General features: G+C 39.7%; 1 protein-coding gene across 1 annotated transcript; it reads left to right on the top strand.

Annotated features, from left to right (window-relative positions):
• Positions 1 to 2,128: 2,128 nt before the first annotated feature.
• LOC115691348 (iridoid oxidase-like) lies at positions 2,129 to 6,774 on the top strand. The gene is made up of 3 exons (XM_030617943.2): positions 2,129 to 2,684; positions 4,240 to 4,643; positions 6,022 to 6,774. The coding sequence occupies exons 1-3, from the start codon at positions 2,177 to 2,179 to the stop codon at positions 6,631 to 6,633; spliced, it is 1,524 nt and encodes a 507-aa protein (XP_030473803.1). The 5' UTR covers positions 2,129 to 2,176; the 3' UTR covers positions 6,634 to 6,774.
• Positions 6,775 to 20,444: the final 13,670 nt, after the last annotated feature.

Genomic DNA, 20,444 nt, shown 5'->3' with positions numbered 1-20,444 from the left:
GACCGTCCCACTAACGGCTCTTATGGTCGACAGGTCACTCTACGGTCGTCTCACTCTAATTGCCTGGCGTGAGCAGGGAGTCATTCCACTATCGATCCCTAGGCCAATTCATGGACAATCCTTCGATCGAACCATAACCAACCCTCAGTACACTCATTCCGACCATATTATCCGATCTATTACCAACCCTCGGCTCAGATTACTTGCTCAGTTTTTTACCACATACCTTTGGATTCCTAGACCCGAATTCGGGGATGTCACAGTTCAATTCTTGTTTGGTTTTAGTCCAATTGGGACTAGATGGTGGCTGGCTTAGGGGCTTAATGATGAGCAATTAGAGGGTGGCAACCAAATTTAAAAAAAAAAAAAGGAAAAAGTGAGCTTCTCGGATTAGACACGAGCTGACCGCGCAATCGTGCGGAAATTGCAAATACGTGCTCGTCGTTCGTCCGATTGGGCTCAATTGTTAAGGGTAGTTAGTCAACAGGCCATCGTAGCCTGTGTAAAATTTTCAGACCAAACGATTATTGGAAATCCACCGTAGTCAACAGGCCACCGTAGCCTAGTGCAGCAACGTTCCTTCGTAAAAATGCGAATTCAAGAAACTATACTTGGAACTAGCGCACGAACCACATATCATATGAAAATAGACTCAAAGACACTCATCGTGATACTTAGCTTGCAATCTTTTGAGCTTGTTCGGGTCTTAAATTGTTAGTAGCAGACGCGGAAAAAACAAATACAGAACACAGGGATTTACGTGGTTTGATCATAAAGTGATCTACATCCACGGGTGAGGCAAGACAAGATTCCACTATAATCAAATAGAGTACAGTTTTCAGAAGTCGAAACAACGACAAAAGCTCACGGCTCACAAAACTCTCCGAAAACAAAATTCTCTCACTGTCCAATGAAAAACCCTAGCCGCAGTATAAATAGTGCTCCCAAAAAATTTTCTCAGTGGCTACGCCCCCGAACCCCCCGAGACATTTGTTCGCTTTCTCCAGCTCGAGCGATCCGCCTTGCTACGAGTTGGGCCTATCGGCCCAACCCTCCGCATCGCGAACTAAATCTCAATTTTTTCTCCACTTTCGGATCGCACAAAAAATATATCGGGTTGGGTGATAAACCGAACCGAGTACATAAAATTCAAGACATATTTAACATAAATCGATCTGGAGAAGTCAGGTCAAAATTACCGGGAAGAAAATTGTGTCCGAGTGTGAACCAATGCTATTGAGGGGCTTTGGAGTCACCGTCAATCAAAATTTTAGCCATCGAGCCCGAGGTTCTCATACTACATTCTACCTAGTTGAAGAGTGTGGGAGATCCCTAATCTTCACGAGACGGATGACCTACATGAATTGAAACCTAATTATCAACAAACTATCATGCCTCTAGTTTATACGTGCAGAAGGGAGGCGGCGAGAAAAATGAATGCAATGTCGTATAAACTAACTGGTTTTTATTAAGGGTCAAGCTCCGCGGTTATCAGCGAATTTGTTTGATGAAATTAATTTCTTTGATAATGCATGGTGGATTCATCGGCAAAAATCATGTTTCGATATCAAATAGTCCTTTAGATAGTGGAGATCAGATATTTCTATCAAATTGATGATTGGATTATGTATATAATATTTTTTGAAAAAGGACATGCCATCTTAATAAGGAAAAAGTAAGTACATAACTATTTGATTTTGGTAGGACAAACAAGTTGGATAAAACAATCCGTGAAATCCAAGGAAGAACAAGAGATCATATATTTTAATACGAATTCTTTATCTTTGGTAACCGGAGGATTACATTGAATGGTGAACTAAAGTTATAGGACTTGATTGTGAAACTTAAGAGTTACAACATTAGATGGCGTGATTCACGTGAGTTGTTGGACGAAAAATAAAATTATTCCAATGAAGTAAGAATCGAGTTTTACATAATTCGATGAAATGGAGGCAACGTGACCAGCATGTTTACTCCTCTTCATTGCCAAAAGATCTATTCACGTTTTCCACGTTTTATGGGCGGACGGCATATATTTCCACCTCCTGAGTTTCTTGTTCTTTATTGGTTTGGGTTGCTTTCTTGTGAACAGAATAAGAGTGTGTCTATTTATATCATATTTTACGTGCAATAATCACATAAGGGCAAGGTGAGCACTAGCTCAAAGCTTAGCCAAATGGAGTACTGCCCTACTTCGCTCCTTTGGCTCGGCCTCCTCCTTACGGCACTTCTAGTTTTCCTTCTCAGCCGCCGGAAGCGCACCAACCTTCCTCCTCAGCCCCCGGCATGGCCCATGATCGGCAACATCCTCAACCTCGGGACCATGCCGCACCAGAACCTCCACAGCTTCCAAGCCGAACACGGGCCGGTCACGTGGTTGAAGCTCGGTTCCGTGAACACCATGGTGATCCAATCGGCTCAGGCTGCCGCGGAGTTCTTCAAGGGCCACGACTTAACATTCGCGGACCGCAAGTGTCCCCATGCGTTGACGGCTCTCGAATATGACCAAGGCTCACTCGCCGTCGGTTGTTATGGCGGCTACTGGCGTGCTCTCCGGCGTCTCTGCTCTGCGGAGCTGCTCATGAACAAGCGCGTCAACGAGACGGCCCACCTTAGGCAGAAGTGCGTCGACAGCATGATCATGCATATAGAGGAAGAAATGGCGGTTAAACAAGTAACAGCAGGTTATTTCTTACGCACTTGGTGTTACTTCTGACGTTTGTGTTTCATGTGTAACCTGGCATGATCGTAGCACAGTTTTTTTTATACAAGAACACCACAAGTGCCATACCTTTCGTACAATGCTTACTTGAATATCATAATATATTTTTTGATCAATTGAGTGTCATAACTTCTAAAAAACAATCACTTGAGTGCCATCTTTAAATTTATTACTTGAGTGCCAAAACTTTTTAAACACGTTCACTCAAGTGCTGAAAATTTGTGATCAATAAAAAAGTTATGGCACTTAGTGATCAATAAAAAGGTTATATGGCACTCAAGTGATCGGAAAAAAAAAGTTATGGCACTTAAGTAAGTGCCATACACAAGTTATAATACTCAAGTAATTGAAAAAAAAAAAAAAGTAACGGCCCTCAAGTTGAGCACCGTACAAATGTTATGGTACGTATGGTGTCATTTTCCTAGTTTTTTTTCTTCAAAGAAAGCAAAATATAGCAACAGAGAGAGAGAGAGAGAGAGAGAGGAACGTATCTTAAGCTCCTTATAAATAGGATCAAGATCTTCGACCCTACGCAATAGTTTTAGGGATTGTTGATACTTTTATGCCTTTGTTTTGTGTACTGTAATTGACAAATTAAAAAAGTAAATATTAGGCCTCATTTGCTTCATGGAAAATAAATAATTTAGAAAAAATTTTCCTAAAAATGATCCATTATATCGTTTACAAAATTGAATGAACGGAAAATATATATATTGTACATAAAAATATTTAGATATAAATTGTTACTAATAATATAAATATTTTTTCATGACTAATTATTCCAAGCAATATAAGCGATTGATTTTAGGAAAATATATTTCAAATTATTTTTTTTCCGTAAAATAAAATAAGCCCTAGTGTAAATAACTCAAGTTACCCAAGTGCTATAGGAATTTAATTTGTTGTTTAGTGTAAGTTTGTTTTGCGGAAAACAAATGATTTGGAAAATATTTTCCGAAGATCAATCGCTTGAGTCACTTTCAAAAATGCATAAATGAAATATTTTCATCATTCATGAAATTATTTAGATATAAATTATTGTCGATAATTAAAATATTTTTATTAGATAGTTATATCAAGTAAAGCAATCGATCAATTTTTAGAAAAAAAATATTTTTCAAATAATTTATTTTTGGCGAAACCAACAGAGCCTTAGTCGAACTTGCTTTCATTTTTTTCGAGTTCAAGTCGAAATTGGAGTTTCCAATTTATTTTTATTTGTGGAAGTCGAGTTGGAGTATCAAGAGTTTTCGATGCTAATTCAGTTTTGTTAGTGAAGTAGAGTCGAAACCAAGCTTATAAAGCACTTTGCTAAGTTCGACTTGAGCTTGAAAAATCGACCTTTCGTGTTGAACATTGCAGCATACATAGTAAGTCAAGTAGAGCTCACAAGCAGTCTAGAGGTTGATTCCTCTCGATTCTGACTATAGACTACTATTTTCATGTGTAATTTGTTACATGCTGCCATACATTCTCTGATTAGGATTAATCGTTAAAAAGTTTTCATTTTCATGAAGAGCAAGGAATCAACTTATCCCACATCCTCTTTCTCCTATCGTTTAATGTGGTTGGCAACCTGGTGCTCTCGCGGGATCTGCTGGACCCGAAATCGAAGGACGGTCCCGAGTTCTTCAACGCCACAAACCGGTTCATGGAGTGGGCCGGCAAGCCCAACGTGGCCGACTTCTTGCCGTGGTTGAAATGGTGGGATCCGCAAAGGATCAAGGCAAGCATGGCGAAGGACATGGGTCGAGCCATGAAGATTATTGAAGGCTTTGTGAAAGAGAGATTGGAGGAGCGAAAGCTAGGGGGAAAGATTAGAGCAACGAACGACTTCTTGGATGCGTTGTTGGATTATGAGGGCGATGGGAAAGAAGGCCCTCGCAAATTCTCATTACAGAATGTCAACATAATCGTTCTGGTAAGTTGCTCCTCTCTTCCAGGTTCAACATGGCCACAAAGAAATTAGATCGAATTTGGTTCATTAAAGTGGTGTGGCAAACTTAAATGACATTTAAACAAGTAGGGTCCCTTAATGAATCTTGTGTTTTGGTTGAGCATTCGAGCTAGTTATTATAAAATGAGCGCAGATTGGCCAAATCAAGAATGAGTGATAACATCTCTAATAGGAGTAGCTTTTTGTTATGCAATATTCTCTACAAACTTTAAGTGTAAAATGTTTTTGTAGACAGTTGATGGAAAGTGATATTTCAAATGTGGAAGGTATTATAGACCTTAGTAAACAACAAGTCTTAAAACGTAAAGAAGAGATTTGATTAAGATCGACAATCTTCTTCAAATTGTATCCCAAAATGAATAATTTTTCTGTTAATCTGTCGGCACTCTAAAAAGTTAGCTTGATGTCAAAGAGCTAAAGTTAATGAGAATTGATGTCATTGACCATACATTGACTATGGCTTTATACACGAAATTAGCTTGAGCCAATGTTTATAAAAAAAAAGTTGAGACCACTAAGACAGAGGAATCTGCAATGGAGCATGTTGGGTGTCCACGAGAAATGAGTATTTAGTATGTCGACGAGCACATGCAATTTGCTCTTGAATGTGAACACAATCGACTGTCTAACACCAGTATTGATTATGAGAAATAAAAAAAGTTATGTTGATAAGACATGAATAGTTTCGCACACTGACTTACAACCGAGTCGATGTCAGTCAAGTCAATGTCAATTGAGTCAGGACGTACTGACATTGGCTCACAAAATTTAGCCGAAATCAAATCAACTGCAAGGATAAAACCAAGTGCGAACAATTATTGCCCTCAACTCTTAGGCAGGAACAATTATCAAAGTTGTTGACTGACAGTTGCAGCAGTGAAGATCTTGAGGTGGTAATAGTCATTCCATCAGCCAAAGACTATAAAATGGGCGAATCTTAAAGGAAAAAGACGCATAAACATAAGAACAAGATTTAATCATGTTAATCCACTTTACTTTCTTGCAATTCATTTTCGGTTATATCCCAGCAACTTATTTCTTGCCATTCAAGTTGTTTATTTCCTTTTGCCAATCAAACACTTGCTGTTGCTCTTTCATAAATAATTGTGTTATCATTAGTGAATTCATCTGGTCGATTTTAGGACCCAATCATTAAGTTCTTATTCATTTCTTTGTGCACAATCGTCTGTCAATTCAAAGTATAGGAACTATTATGTTTGATCATTTTAGGGAGCCATTTTCAAGCGAAACCGGATTTCTTAATTATAGCACGAGAATCGAAACTGGCGGTATTTCTAGCAAGACAAGATGTTGTACTAAATGGGTCTACTTGATGGTGCAGGAAATGTTTATGGCTGGATCAGAGACTACAAGCAACACCATGGAGTGGGCGCTGGCCGAGCTACTCCGCCAACCCGAGTCAATGAAAAGGGCCAAAGATGAGCTTGACCAGGTCGTGGGGTTGAACAGAAAGCTCGAAGAAAGTGACACGGAAAAGATGCCGTTTCTGCAAGCTGTGGTGAAGGAAACCCTAAGATTGCATCCATCATTACCTTTACTTATCCCACGAAATGCCCGAAAGGAAACTAATTTCATGGGCTATGATATTCCCAAAGATACCCAGGTTTTCGTGAATGCATGGAGCATCGGAAGAGACCCAGATGCTTGGGAGGAGCCATTGGCATTCAAGCCAGAGAGGTTCCTGGGATCTAACATTGACTTCAAGGGTCAAAACTTCGAGCTAATTCCGTTCGGATCGGGCAGAAGAATGTGCGTCGGACTCGCGTTGGCGCATAGGGTGCTTCATCTCGGTCTTGCAACCTTGCTTCACTGTTTCGATTGGGAACTAGGCGGTGGTCTGACTCCGGCAACCCTGGACATGAGAGAGCGGGCGGGATTATCCGTAAGGAAGCTCCATCCTTTGAAAGTGTTACTTAAGAAACGTAGTGTGTGAGGTCTTTCGAATATCATGCATGGTAACTTTACCCTAAGGTTATTAGCGCTCATCTTATTGTGTCAGATTAATAAACCTGTCCAAGGAAGACTTCTTAAGAATGCTGTTGTAACTGCACAAGTATCTTTGGGCAACTACAAGTTCTTATGTCAGCATTTGGGTTATGTTTAAATTGTATGACTTGAGCGTGTAGCAGGGTAGCTCACCTGCCTTTTATGCCATCGATAAAACCTTACTTGTCGGAAAAAAAAATTACTCTAAAGTTGGATCCATACGTGAGTCCACAAAATGGATGGTTGTGATGAACTTGATCCATTAGACGCAAGTCTATACGATAAATTCCCGATTCAGAAACTACGACCAGGTTGTTGAATAAATAAATAAATAAAAAGGAGGCCAGAGAGACCAATATGAAATAAAGGAGCAAAAAGAATATTGTATGATCTTTTAGATCTTGTCAAAACCATATGGACAATTGATCATGTGGACTTTGCAATAAGACCCATATAAACACGGTTCAAATGGTCTTGGTCCACATGCTTCGTCACTCTTTCAAACTACGCTAAAATAAATGCAAGATCGTAAATTTGCTGCAGAAGACTGTAGATATATCTTGATTCATAATCATGATCAATCTGTACATAATCCAAAAGGATATATATGGGCACCGTTCGGATTTAAATTTCTAATTCGCTTTTGAACTTCTAACCGATTAATTTAGTTTAGTAAGTTCGTCTTTTACTTGATTCTTAATTAAGTTCTCGTTAGGACCAATCGACTCCATAAAAAATGAATGCATCAACAAATAAAATCGATCAAAACAAAGAGAATAAGTTAAAAACCAGAGTTCAATCTTTTGTCCATCATCTTAGGTCAATTGCAAGCGCACGATATCCTCTTACTAACGAAAAGCTCTGTCGTGAGCGTCACCAAACTTGCTACTTGCTGATTGCCGCTATACCGACATATCTGAGGTGCTGCCTTAGCACCGCGAGGTAGGCCAGATCGTTCGTGAGTTTGTGTTGCCGCCATTTTGCAGGTGCTGTCGCCGAATTAGACTAACCCCACATCGTTCTGTTTTGTTAGCAACGTGGCACTGCTGGCGCCTGCACTGATCGTTTCGCTTTCGGTTGTAGTCTTCATTGCAGAACTAAGATCTCTTTGGTTTGAATAGTTAATCTGCTGCCTCTGTTCATGCTTCGTTGGACCGTCCTCATGTCGCATTGCTGACCGGAGTTCGCCAATTTCACTGTTCCAATCTACTGCTTCCCTGTCACTACACTCAGGCGCCAAGTTGCTGCCCTCCTTTCCGAGCCGCTGAGCATGCTCGCGATTATTAATTTGCATTCCTGTGTGGCGGTCTAGATATAACCTCATATTACTTCTCTACGAGTCTTTTGGATTAATAAGAACCTACCATTATAATCCAGTGGAGTTGTCATTTGGGAAGTATGATCCTCAATGATTCGATCTCATACAATTAGTTCTCGCTCTACGAGAGTTACCGCAGCCATTCGATCCCAATGGGTTTGGGAAAATCATAGTTCTTCACAAATTGAGTGACGAAATCAAGTAGATCTAGCAGTAAGCTTTCCAACTACACGAATTCTCTCGAAGGAGATATTGTGAGTTTTGATCTCCACCATCCGTTTGGCCGATTCGTGAAAATCTACATATCTCGATACTTCTTCCAAATGCATATTCAGATTTTCCCGGGGGGGGGGGGGGTTGGCATCTTTTGAGATGGGCGACCTTGCAATTGCCACAGCGTTCACCAATGCCACGTAGCATAGACAATGCCTAGTTTGCTCTACACAAGGCCTAAATGGCCTTGCACAAGTACCATTTTGGCCCTTTGGAAGGCCATTTTTTACCCTTTCCAAGACCGCTGTTCTCAGCCATTTGCAAAGCTTCCTAAACGTAATGTAAGGTTATTTGAGCCTTTTGCAAGGTTCCCCCCTTAAGATTAAAAAATGCACTATTACTTATTTGCTTTTTATCTTCAAGGTAAGTTTCATGTAAGCTCTCTCTCTCTCTCTCTCTCTCTCTCTCTCTCTCTCTCTCTCTCATGATTTTGGTTCCCTTGTGTTGACACCTAAATTTTGGCGATCCAGTCAGTTATTCGTTGCATAAAAAATTAGGGATCGATCCCGGTTCCTAGACAAAAATAAATTAGTTAAATTGCATATAGATTAAGAGCATTTGAATAAGTATTTAGGCTTATATAATTGCATTTGCATTGAATTGGTGGCCGATGGACTTAAACGAATGGCTCTGAGCTTAATTAGTATGGACTAAGCCCGCGGTGAAGAAAAATTGTCCCAAGACCCATGACATGGCCGAATCCTTAAGGTGAGAGAACATTTACTGGGGCAAAATTGGAAAATAATTTTGTTAAGTATAGCAATTTTGACCGTAAGGGTAAAAAACCAAAGAATATATTTGGGTTGATCACGATCACAAGAGCTGGACATATTTTCAAAGGAAAGAAGCGAAGGCAATATGTTTTAAAGATCTTCGCGCGTCGAGATCCGTGAGCAGAAGGCAAAAGGCAAAGCAAATGAAGAAAGGACAAAAACATGATATCTTTTGAGCATCCGGGAAAGGAAATATGATTTGCTTTCTTTCTTTGATATCCCAGACTCTCTCACCTATAAAAGAGAGCCGGCACATTCACATCGAGAGAAGAGAGAAGAGTAAGAAAGCGAGAGAGAGTTGCCATCCTTCTCCTTTAGTGTTTCGGCGTGAGCTTCAACCTACAACCGCATCGCAAGCCGGTACTCCCGCTGTGTTCCTGTTCACCAGCCACCGTGATTTGATGTTCTGACCGTGACCAACGTCCAGCCAAAGAGCTCCCTCCGCGATCGCCCCTTGTGGCTATTCTTCCGTGCTACACCACCGCGATCAGTCCTACCCGCTCGACAACGTCTCTGCTCCAGTAATCAGGCGTGAACCCGCTGCTCCATTCCGCAATAGTTTGAGCCAACGGCGACGAATTTGCTGTGCCGCGAAGCCATTGAGCGTCACCCGCTGCACCCGAGCTGCTGTTCTACACCTCTAACAGTGTTTGCAGTGCTGCATTTCATCGTGTACGGCTCTGGGTGATACTTGACTAAACCCGGGACAAATTCTTTGAATTCCTTGGTAAATTATTTGCAGGTTGACCGGTGAAGTCAGCAATTTCGTGTAAACTCCAGCAACGTTCAGCAAATTCACAGGTGTCCTCGTAGTGAAGCCACCATCGAGTCCGCCATCATCCGCCGGTCCAAACTTGGAAAGCAAATATCCGAATTAGGTAAACAGCTCGTCTAATTTGACTTTCGAGTATATTGCTTCCTTATTTGAAATATTGCAATTTTATGCGAATCTTCGAGTAATATTATTGTATCCATGGAATTCCCGAGTATCCTTAGGAATTATTTCCTAATTTCATAACGTGCTATTTTCGTCAATCCGATCTCCCGCCCAAGATATGATTCACGATTGTGCAGAAGATTGGCCAATCCGATCCTCATACCCGAGATATGATTCGCCAACCTATTGTTTCTAAACTTAGATGAATATGGATAATATTTCTTGTGATTGGGTGTCATTTCTTTCTGTCATTTGTTTGAATTGAATTAATTGTTTTTTCATAAAAAATACAAAAAAGATTAGGTAAATTTGAGTAGATAATATATTGCATGTTTAGGATAAATTTTGATTATTTTCTTAGAATAGATTAGATTCTTTTCTTAGATTTTATTATTACATGTCTAAATTAGTTTAATTATTTATTCCGAATTTAAATTAAAAAAATATGAAAAAATACCACGTGCATGTCATATCAGAGCAGTTGAATATTAATTAATTCTCGTCATTAGAAATCTCACGTCTAGGTTCATTTGCATGCCATATTAGAAATAGTGCATTTAATTGTTGTTAGAATTAGGACATTTAAATAAATCGTATGTCGTATGTCATACGTACTAGACGTAGAATGCATTGCACAAAGTTTAGTTTTCGTTGAATCAGAGAAAACCCTAAAAAAAGATTTGAGTGAAATTGCATATTAATTAGAAATCATATTAGGATTGTTAATGTAATTTTCTAACTAATATTGCAAATGCTTTCATTGCTTTGAGGTAAGTCCCTATCTTGTAATTTATTTATTGCTTTGCATTATTGAGTGTTTTATTATTGGTTGCGTACCCACATGATCACCTCGCATGTTAGTGGATAGGTTTAAAATCAATCCAAGCTGCTTGCAAATATTTTTTGAAATAAAAGAGAAAAGGTACCGAAAGGGCGTTAGAGTAATCTAGTGTAACCAAATCTCCGAATCTATAATCTCTGGTTCATAGGAGTAACGTAATTCTCCCGATACTTCACTTGGGTTGACCCACCAAAAAATAGATTAGTGACGACTCCTGATTGAAATGATTTGCATGTTAAGAACTTAAATCTTAAGTCACAAATTGGTAAGGGCTTAGGAGAGCCCGAGTTAGGCCTAGACTTAATATTCCATTAGCCGAACCCCTAGGTGGTGCACCCGCAAAAGGTTTAGGTCGCGACACCTTGAATAGAAAATTTCCCACACTTGAAATTCTTTTGGTTTTTGCTGGCGGAACCTCCCTATAATTACTAACGCATGCGTTGTTGATGGATGCATAGGTAATATGCAGATCGTGTCTTAACAGGATTGTCAAAGCGTGAAGTGCTTTGTAGAGGTGGCCACGGGCCGGTTTTGGCCCGGAACCGGACCGGAACCGGCCCGTTGACCGGGCCCGCGGTTCGGAACCGGAACCGGCCCGTGGCATACGGGCCCGGTTCCGGTTCCAGAAAAATTTGAACCGGCCCGGAACCTTCATGTGAAAAATAAAAAAATTTAAAAATTTAAAAAAAAAAAAAAAAAAAAAGCAGCAGTTGTCAGAGTAACGACCGCATTGCAGCCATGTTAGCAGCCCGTTGCCAGGCAACGGCCAAACCCAAAAAAAAAAATTTATCCGCAGCGGGGCTTGCAGATGTGCAGCCCCGCCGCGGCTTGTACCTTGCGGCCCGTTGGGGCAACGGCTACGCCCCAACGGGCGTTTTTATAAATAAATAAAAAAACACATAATCGTTGCAATTTTGCAACGGTTATGTTTTATTTTTTTTAATTCTAAATTTTCTTCTATTTTTTTCCTATAAATTCTCTCAAATTCTCACAATACACACACAATTCTCTCAAATTCTCTCCAATTCTCTTCTCTCAAGTCTCAAATTTTCTCAATACTCGAAATTCTCTCAAATTCTCTGAAATTCTCTCAATTTTCTCAATCCACGCAATTCTTTCTTAATTCTCCCAATTAATCCGCTCAATTCTCTCAATCCATTCGAAAAATAGCAAGTGGAAGTCGAGTGCTAACCGGGCAAAGGTAAGAATATCGCGACGGAATCCCATCATTCTTTTGATCCTCGTGAATATGCAGATTTTCAAGATGATGAAATTAACATTTTTCGTGATGTGGAGCGCGTCCCAACGCAAGAAAGTTTTCATCCTCCTGCTAAAATATCTACAACAAAGGAAGCGGAACAGGAATTTACATCTGACATTTGGAATCACTTCACGAAAATGGAAAGGTTTGATATCGGTCAAAAAAGGTATGATATAATTTGTAAATATTGTGGAAAAATATATAAATATACAGGTGGACAAGGATATGGAATATTTAAACGACATCTTATGAGCAAACATCCAACCGAAACGGGAATCGATATCGGGCAACAACAAATTTCCGGGTACGTCAATCCTAACACTTCCCCTTTATTTCGTTTTAATGAAAAAACTTATAAGGAAGAATTAGGCAAATTTATTTCCGTTGAGCATTTAGCATTTAATTTTGGAGAAAGATTTGGTTTTAATGAATTTGTACAAAAAGCATGTGCTCCACAAGCAAAACGTGTTCCTAGAAATTCAATTAAACGAGTAATTAAAGATCTTTACAAAAATGGAAAAAATGATTTACAAAACTTTTTTATGCAATTTAATGGATGCGTGCATATAGGTAGTGATATTTGGAGTGATCATTGGCAAAATCATTCTTACATGGGCATAACATGTCATTGGATAGATGACGAGTGGACTATTCAAAAAAGAGTTATTGCATTTAGAGTTTTCGATGATCATCATACGGCAAATAATATTTATAGAATAATTAGGCAAGTTTTAGAAGAATATTATTTGCTTAACAAAATTTTTTCAATTGGTTTTGATAATGCCGCAGCAAATACCGCTTCAATTGCTGAGTTAGAAAATATTTGTAAACCCGCTTTTGGCGGAAAATTTTTTCACATTAGATGTGCTTGTCATGTTTTAAATTTTTGTGTACAAGATGGTTTGAAAACTCTTGATATTTTTCTTCAACCAATAAAAACGGCGATTCAATTTTTATGAAAACATCCCAAAAAAATGAAAGAATGGGGTAAATTTTGTAGAGATAATGACAAAAAGCCAAAAAGATTTCCAAAAGATGTTCCAACTCGTTGGAATTCTACTTTCCACTTGCTTAATGAATCTTTAGCATATAAAGATTTATTATGTGCATTCATTTCTAATAATATACCTCAGATTAATTTATATCCACAAGAGTGGCATATTTGCCAAAAAAATTTAGATCTTTTAAAGGTTTTTAATGATGCAACTTATACTTTGTCTGGTGTTTATTATCCTACTACACATTTATTTTTAGTAGAGTGTACTAATATTGTCGGAACTTTTGATGAATATGAAAATGATGTTGAATTACAACATACTATAGTTGCAATGAAAATGAAATGGCTTCATTATTATAGTGAAATTCCCATGATTTATTTAGTTGCTTGTGTTTTTGATCCGCGTTGCAAATTGGATGGCTTAAATGATTTTTTGTGCGTGCGTATTATCAATGTTTACATTATGATGTGACAAATGTTACAACCATAGTACGTGAGGTTAAAAACGTAGTAATAGAATTATATAATGAATTTTATACTAAATATAATTTAGGTGATATTAGATCTTCTCAATCTACGGAGATACAAAATGACAAGACAGTAAAATTAGTAGAGGGTACCAACTTTTATTACATAGACAAAAAAAAAAGGGAGTAATAGGAAATATTTCTGAATTAGAGAGTTATCTAACCATTTTATTTGAGTTTATCAAGCCGAAGGTGGTACAGATTTTTTTATTTTGGATTGGTGGAAGAGGCACGCAAGCCAATACCCAATCCTTTCTCTTATTGCAAAACAGATTTTTTCAACCCCTTGTTCCACAGTTATGGTCGAACAAGCATTCAAGGCCGGAGGTAATATTTTGAACAAAAATCGCTCAAGATTAGATCCAGAATCAGTGGAGATGCAAGCTTGTGTTGCTGATTGGACGAAGGCTCAATACCGGCAACAAGAGATAGATCAGAATAATGAATCCGAATTCTTTAACGACGGAGATACTACCGCTACCAGTATCGGTACTAGAACGGGTAGTGACGATTGAGGGTAAAAGAACTATTGGAGTTGGCAAATATTTCGGGAACTTTTGTTTCTCATACCGGGTACGCCCACGTGAGCTTAGGGAAACCGAAATATAATCCGACGATATGTGACCTCTGGTCCCCTGCGCACGGAATGCTTAGGTTTTGGGATAATTTTAGGGTATATATATTGTACTCCTTTTTTTTTAAGATCGTTGTAACGAATTGTAATGTGCTTAATGATAATTTATTAAGTTGAAGCCCTCTCTTTCTCTCTTGTCTTTTTGTCCCCAAATTTGAGTACAATTTACATTTTAATCACAATTTATATTGAATAATGTTCTATCACAAGAATAGTATTTTTTAAATTTTTTTATTTTCATTTCTGTTTTTCCTTTTTCTCTTTTGTCTTTTTCCTTGTTTCGTTTTTTAAAATTATAATTTATATTTTAATTTTTTTCTTCCTCCGCGGCCGGCCATGGCCGGGCCGGCGCGGAGGTCACCGGGCGTCCGGGCGAGGGGGCCCTCGCCGGCGTCGGGCGAGGCGGCCTCGCTCGGGCTGGCGAGGCCGGCCGCCTAGGCCGGGCGAGGCCGGCCTCGCCGACGCCGGCAAGGCTCGGCCTCGCCCGCAATCGCGAGGCTCGACCTCGCCGGCGTCGGGCGAGGCCGGCCCTCGCCTGAGGCCGGCGACCTCCGCGCCGGCCCCGGCTATGACCGGCCGCGGAGGAAGAAAAAAAAAGAAAAGGAAAAGGAAAAGAAAAAAAACAGAAAAAAAAAAATCGGAACCGGCCCGGAACCGGCCGGTTCCGGTTCACACTTGGCCACGAACCGGAACCGCCGGTTCCGAACCGTGGCCACCTCTAGACTGCTTTGCCTCTTCCAGGGTGAACAAAGTATCATACGCCAGGGTGTGTAAGAGCTGAATGAATCTGAACAGAAGGTGAACAAGTCAAAGAACGGAAAGTTCGTGAGAACTTGGACGGACCAAAGAAAAGTAAACAAATGGATAGAACTAGAGTCGCCAATATGTTTGGAATGACCGGAGGATAATTAGTGAAATGTCGTACTATAACAAGAAGAGTGAAAGGACTGAAGGATCATAGGTAGAAGCAGCTCCTGCTGTCGACGGGGTGGAAGACGTGTGACGTGCTTCTATCACCTGATTAAGAAGACCAAAACCTCCTTTGATAATCAAAAGTTGATAGCCAGTTTCAAAATCTGGACTACACTGAAAGTAGCCAAAGAAAAATCACAGCAATTTTACCCCTTTTATGCAACCACCCAGAGAGTAAGACTCTTGAGAGAGGCAGAAGCCCCCAATTTGAGTAACCTTCTTTCTACCCAGCAATAGCAGACTGTATGGGCAGTCTGCATGCTCGCGAAGGAACTCTTGTCCAACGAGTATTTGATCAAGAAGAGGAATCTCCAATGGCTAAACCAAGGGTCGTAAGTCTTTAAAAGATTTAGGGATATATTCATTAGAAGTCCTAAAACTTGTTACGAATGTGCAATTGAGTCCTAAAACTTGCAAAAAGTGCAATCAAGTACTAAAATTTATCAAATTTGTTCAATCGAGTCATAAAGTTAACACCGTCCAATTTGGTTAACGAAAAATGCTGACGTGACGGTCTTATTATTTTTTCTATCCGACATGGAGATGACGTGACTTTTTTATATTATTTTAATACTAATTTATTTAAATTATTTTTAAAAAATAAGCTCAAATTGAAAAAAAAAAACACAGAGAAAAAAAAGAAAAAGGAGAAGGAGAGGAGAACAGGCAGGGTGGAGGGGCACCCTCCCCGCCGCCGCCCCACCATTGCTAGGAGGGGCCGGCAAGGGTAGGGGACAGCAGGCAGGGGTCGTCGGGCTCCAGCCAGGGGCCGGTGATCCTCACCAACGGCAGGCAAGGGCTTGCACGCCCTCGACCAGATCTGGGCGAGGGGTCACAACCCTCCCCCAAATCCGGGCAAGGGCCCGCAGGCCCTTGCCGCCCTAGCCGGGGCCCGGCGACCCCTGCTAGTCCTCCTCCTCCTTTCTTTTTTTTAAAGCTTTTCTTTTAATTTAATTTAAATAAAATTAGTACTAAAAACTAAATTTGGGCCAAAATGAAGTCGTTTTAGTCTTATGTTTCACATTTTAGCTGCATCATCGCCACATAGGAAAGAGAAAATATTAAAATATGCCACATAAGCATTTTCCATTAATAAATTTGACAGTGTTAACTTTAAAACTTGATTGAACCAATATGACAAGTTTTATGACTTAATTGCACTTTTTGCAAGTTTTAGGACTTAATTGCACTTTTGCGACAAGTTTTAGGACTTCTAATGAACATATCTCAAAGATTGTTGAGGAACGTGACAGAATTTGAAAGAGCTTCTATTTTCCATTTGTCTTGAAAGCTCTCGTGCTCATAAAGTGTTCACTTCTTGTATTCTAATTTGTTCTCCTTTAAAAGGGTTCGTGTATTGTAACCTGTGATCAGAGAGTGTTTAGAGTGAAAGCGGTGCTTATGTTTTAGTAAAGTTATCTAATAGTTTTGAGTAAAAGCAGCACCTACTACTATTTGTGACCTCTGAAGGTTACTAATGGAATTTTCAACATAATATTTTATTGTCAGTAAGGGAGAGTAGATGTAGGCTTGATTATAGGACAAACCACTATATATCTACTTGCAAAGTCTTATATCTTTTTAATTAATTCATTTACTTGTTTACTAGAAGAATCGGGACCTGTTTATTTGTCTTCGCCTCTATGAAAGTACTCTTGTAAGTATCAGGAGAAAAATTTTAAAATCTGTAATCTCCCCTCTAGGTTACTAGGTAGTAGTGTTAGTCCTAACAATTGGTAGCAAAGCTTGATTGCTTGTTCTCTGAAATGTTGTATTTCTAAGCATAAAGATATTTGCAAATGGCTAACATGGTTGGAGCTTTGTTCGTTGAAGGTCAATGTATTTCTAGACCTCCCATGTTTGACGGAACTAACTATGGGTATTCGAAGTGCAGAATGAAGGTCTTCATTCAATCCATGGACTACCCACTATGGAATGCCATTGAAGGAGGAACATTTGCTCCTGCCCCTCGGAGAGTTCAAATTCCTGTAATTCCTGTAATTCCAGTAGATTCAGTTGAAGGAGAAGAACCAGCTACTCCTGCCAATGGTATTCCACCTCCAGGAGTCATTCCTCAAGAAGAACAGACCAGAAGATTTACTCTTAATGCCAAAGCGATTCATAGTTTACATTGTGCTTTCTCAACATCAGAATTTAACGGAGTTTCTTCTTGTGTGACAATAAAGGAAATATGTGATAGACTTGAAGTCACCTTTGAAGGGACTGACATAATCGGAGAAACCAAGATGAACATTATCCTAAGAAACTACAAGATATTTGAGATGAAGCAAGAAGAAAGCCTCACCTTGATGTACACGAGACACACTGACATTAACATTGGTATTGCAAGCCAAGGCAAGACGTACACCAATGCAGAGAATGTCAACAAGTTGCTGCAGACTTTTCCGAAGGAATGGAGCCACGTCAAAACTTCAATCCAACAAGTACTGAGGATTCAACCTCTATGAATGCATAAATTGATATGCAGTCTGATGGTCTATGAAGTTGTGCTCGAAAAATGATGAACACATCGCAAAAGGTAAAAGTTAATTGGTTTTAAAGTTGACACTTTTGATGCGGAAAGTTGATCTCCACGCATTTAACCCCCTCGCTCAAAGGTTGACGCGAACTTCCCCGCCCTTAACCTCCATTATAATCCAGATCAAGGTTGGCTCGACCGATGTGGAGTTCTCTATGGCTGAGCTTCATGATGAGCTTGAGCTCGGCATAGCCTTTTGTTTTGTTTCAAAGTGGGCCATGGCTGCAAGCTCGCGTGGCCGAGCTCTGAGCAGAGCTCGCATTTGAGCTTGAGTCAGCAAGGGGCAGTAGCACAAACTCGAGCTCGCATTAGGGAAAGTGGCAAGCGTGGGTGTTGAGTGGTCCTGGACTTCTCTCACCCCAAAAGTTAGTTCAAATGGTAAGACTTTCCTTCACACTTATAAACTAATCACTAGCCCCTTCTACAACTAATGTGGGAAATCCTAAACAATCTCTCCCTCACACGTCAGACCTTGGGTCGGAGCCGCGGCAACCCGTATCTCTTCCGTGTGACTGTTGGGTTCAAACTTGTTGGAAACCTAGGCTCTGATACCAATATTGTGGTCTTGGGCATCTCTCACCCCTAAAACTAATTCAAAAAATGAGGCTTTCCCTCACACTTATAAACTGACCATCAGCCCATTTTCACAACCGATGTGGTTCAACCTCAACAATCTCTTCCCTGCACATCGGGCCTTGGGTCGGAGTCGCGACAACCCGTATCTCTCTCGTGTGATTATTGGGTCCAGACTTATTGACAACCTGGGCTTTGATACCAGTGTTGGGTGATCTTGGACCTCTCTCACCCCAAAAATTAGTTCAAAGGGTGAGGTTTTTCCTTACACTTTTAAACTGACCACCAGTCCCTTCTACAACCAACGTAGGACAACCTCAACAGTGGGTAGCGCAATGGCGGCGAGTTGTGGTAGACACGGTGGCAACGATTTATTTTGTAGGTGGCTGCTGGGCTGGGGAGTAGTTGACGGCTAGGGTTTTCTGAAAGAGCGGTAAATTGGTCTTGCAGAACTTGGGGTTTTATCTGGAGATGGAAAGTGTAGATTTCATAAAGTGGGAATGCCGATTGATACGGCTCCAAAAGTTCAGGACGATTTTCCCTTCAAAATTTCACTTGTATTGAAGAGTATTTACAAACCATTGAATACAAATTGATAATACCTTTGTAAGTTCTTGACTTCATTGGTAATAATTGTTTTAAATAGTAAAAATTAGTTGATATCTAACTTTTGAGTTTGACTTGGCTAAATTCCTTACCTCACTGTCAACTAACTACTTTTTTTTTTTTGGTTCTTGTCCTACTCTAATTCTCAACTTACTTTCAGATTTTTACTCTATCTCTTTGCAAAACATGGGAGTCAAACCCCACACCTGAAACTAAAAGTCTCCACCCTTAGCCCACTTTGAAAAGGTGAGTATTCGAACTTCTCACCTCTCCCTTCCCATTTGAGAAGGGTGGCTACTAGGGCAACTCCTAGTAGTTAACTAATTACCTTATAAGCGGGTCTACATTGGTTACTTGGCCAAACATTAGTAAATTGAAGTGTGTGATGGTAAATGAATACAAATTGCTAAATCTCTTTGTATGTTAGCACTGTAAGATTTTATTATGATGCCAAATTTCTAAATAGGTTGATAACTTACTAGTTATTTTTACTTTGGTAAATTTCTTAAATTGTCGGCAACTTATCGCCTTGAAAGCAAGCCTACCACGATAATTTGACTAGTACAACTTTGTTTTGACTGGTTAATATCTAAACTTGTTGATAATTTACTACCCTAAAGTTGGGCCAACATTGGTAACTTTGTCAAATATGAGTAAACAGGAATGAGAATGAATAAGCTGATTACAAATAGTAAGGTTTTTTTTTTTTGGTCAAATAGTAAGGTTTGTTGAAGTAGTAAATTTCTAAACATAGTGATAACTAGCTTTTGGATTTGACGCCTGTAAACTCCTTACATTGTTGGTAAATTACCATCAGAGTACGAAGCCAACAATTTGTTGGTCCTGTAAATCAACCGATAGGATCTATAGTTTACTAGCGAAATTCACGGCACAAGAATGAAGTTGAATCACAATAGCCATTATGAACGGCACTGGTAGCCGTCCCTGAAAAGCTAGCAACGGCTTCACAAAGCAGTCGCTAAATCCCTTTAGCGGCAAGCTTAGGCGACAACGGGGCGACAAGCCTTGAGCCATCACTTAAGTCCATTCGGGCAGGTATTCTTGCTGTTAGGGATAGCTTTGTTCTTCACCGATTATCGTCTTTTTAATAGCTATCATTGTGAAATATATAAATTTTAGTTAATTAAATTAGAATGTCAATTGATAAACGCCATATATAAGTCAGTGTTATAGATCGAGAATGAATGTGAAATTATGTTGCTGCCATGAGTAGCGAAACCACTTGGATCCTTTCGAAGATTATTATAACTTAATGCGAGATTAAATTAAGTAAATCTACTGCATATCTTGACATAGTAATTACACTGAGAAATTGTGTCAATGTGAAAAGGAGGGTAAGAGAAAATCAAAGAATAGTCAAGGCAACGTGAAAACAAATGCATTTGTCGAAGTTATACTAGGTTCAAGCAAGCCAAACGACCAAACAAGCAATTATTTCCTTAAAGCCGTGAACGGATGATTCTTCAGTTTCATTACGCAATTAATG

This window comes from Syzygium oleosum, unplaced genomic scaffold, assembly GCF_021117445.2.
Source record: "Syzygium oleosum isolate NSW1041296 unplaced genomic scaffold, Sole_v2.1 Sole_v2.38, whole genome shotgun sequence".
NCBI classification, from domain to species: domain Eukaryota; kingdom Viridiplantae; phylum Streptophyta; class Magnoliopsida; order Myrtales; family Myrtaceae; genus Syzygium; species Syzygium oleosum.
The sequence above is the reverse complement of the archived record's forward strand: the minus strand, read 5'-3'. Positions and strand labels throughout refer to the sequence as shown.

What these genes read in the sequence shown, in the direction of transcription:
- LOC115691348 (XM_030617943.2), top strand. Translation starts at nt 2,177, where the DNA reads ATGGAGTACTGCCCTACTTCGCTCCTTTGGCTCGGCCTCCTCCTTACG. An exon ending in GGTTAAACAAGTAACAGCAG is followed by an intron (nt 2,685 to 4,239) that starts GTTATTTCTTAC and finishes ATTTTCATGAAG; the next exon opens with AGCAAGGAATCAACTTATCC. An exon ending in ATGTCAACATAATCGTTCTG is followed by an intron (nt 4,644 to 6,021) that starts GTAAGTTGCTCC and finishes TTGATGGTGCAG; the next exon opens with GAAATGTTTATGGCTGGATC.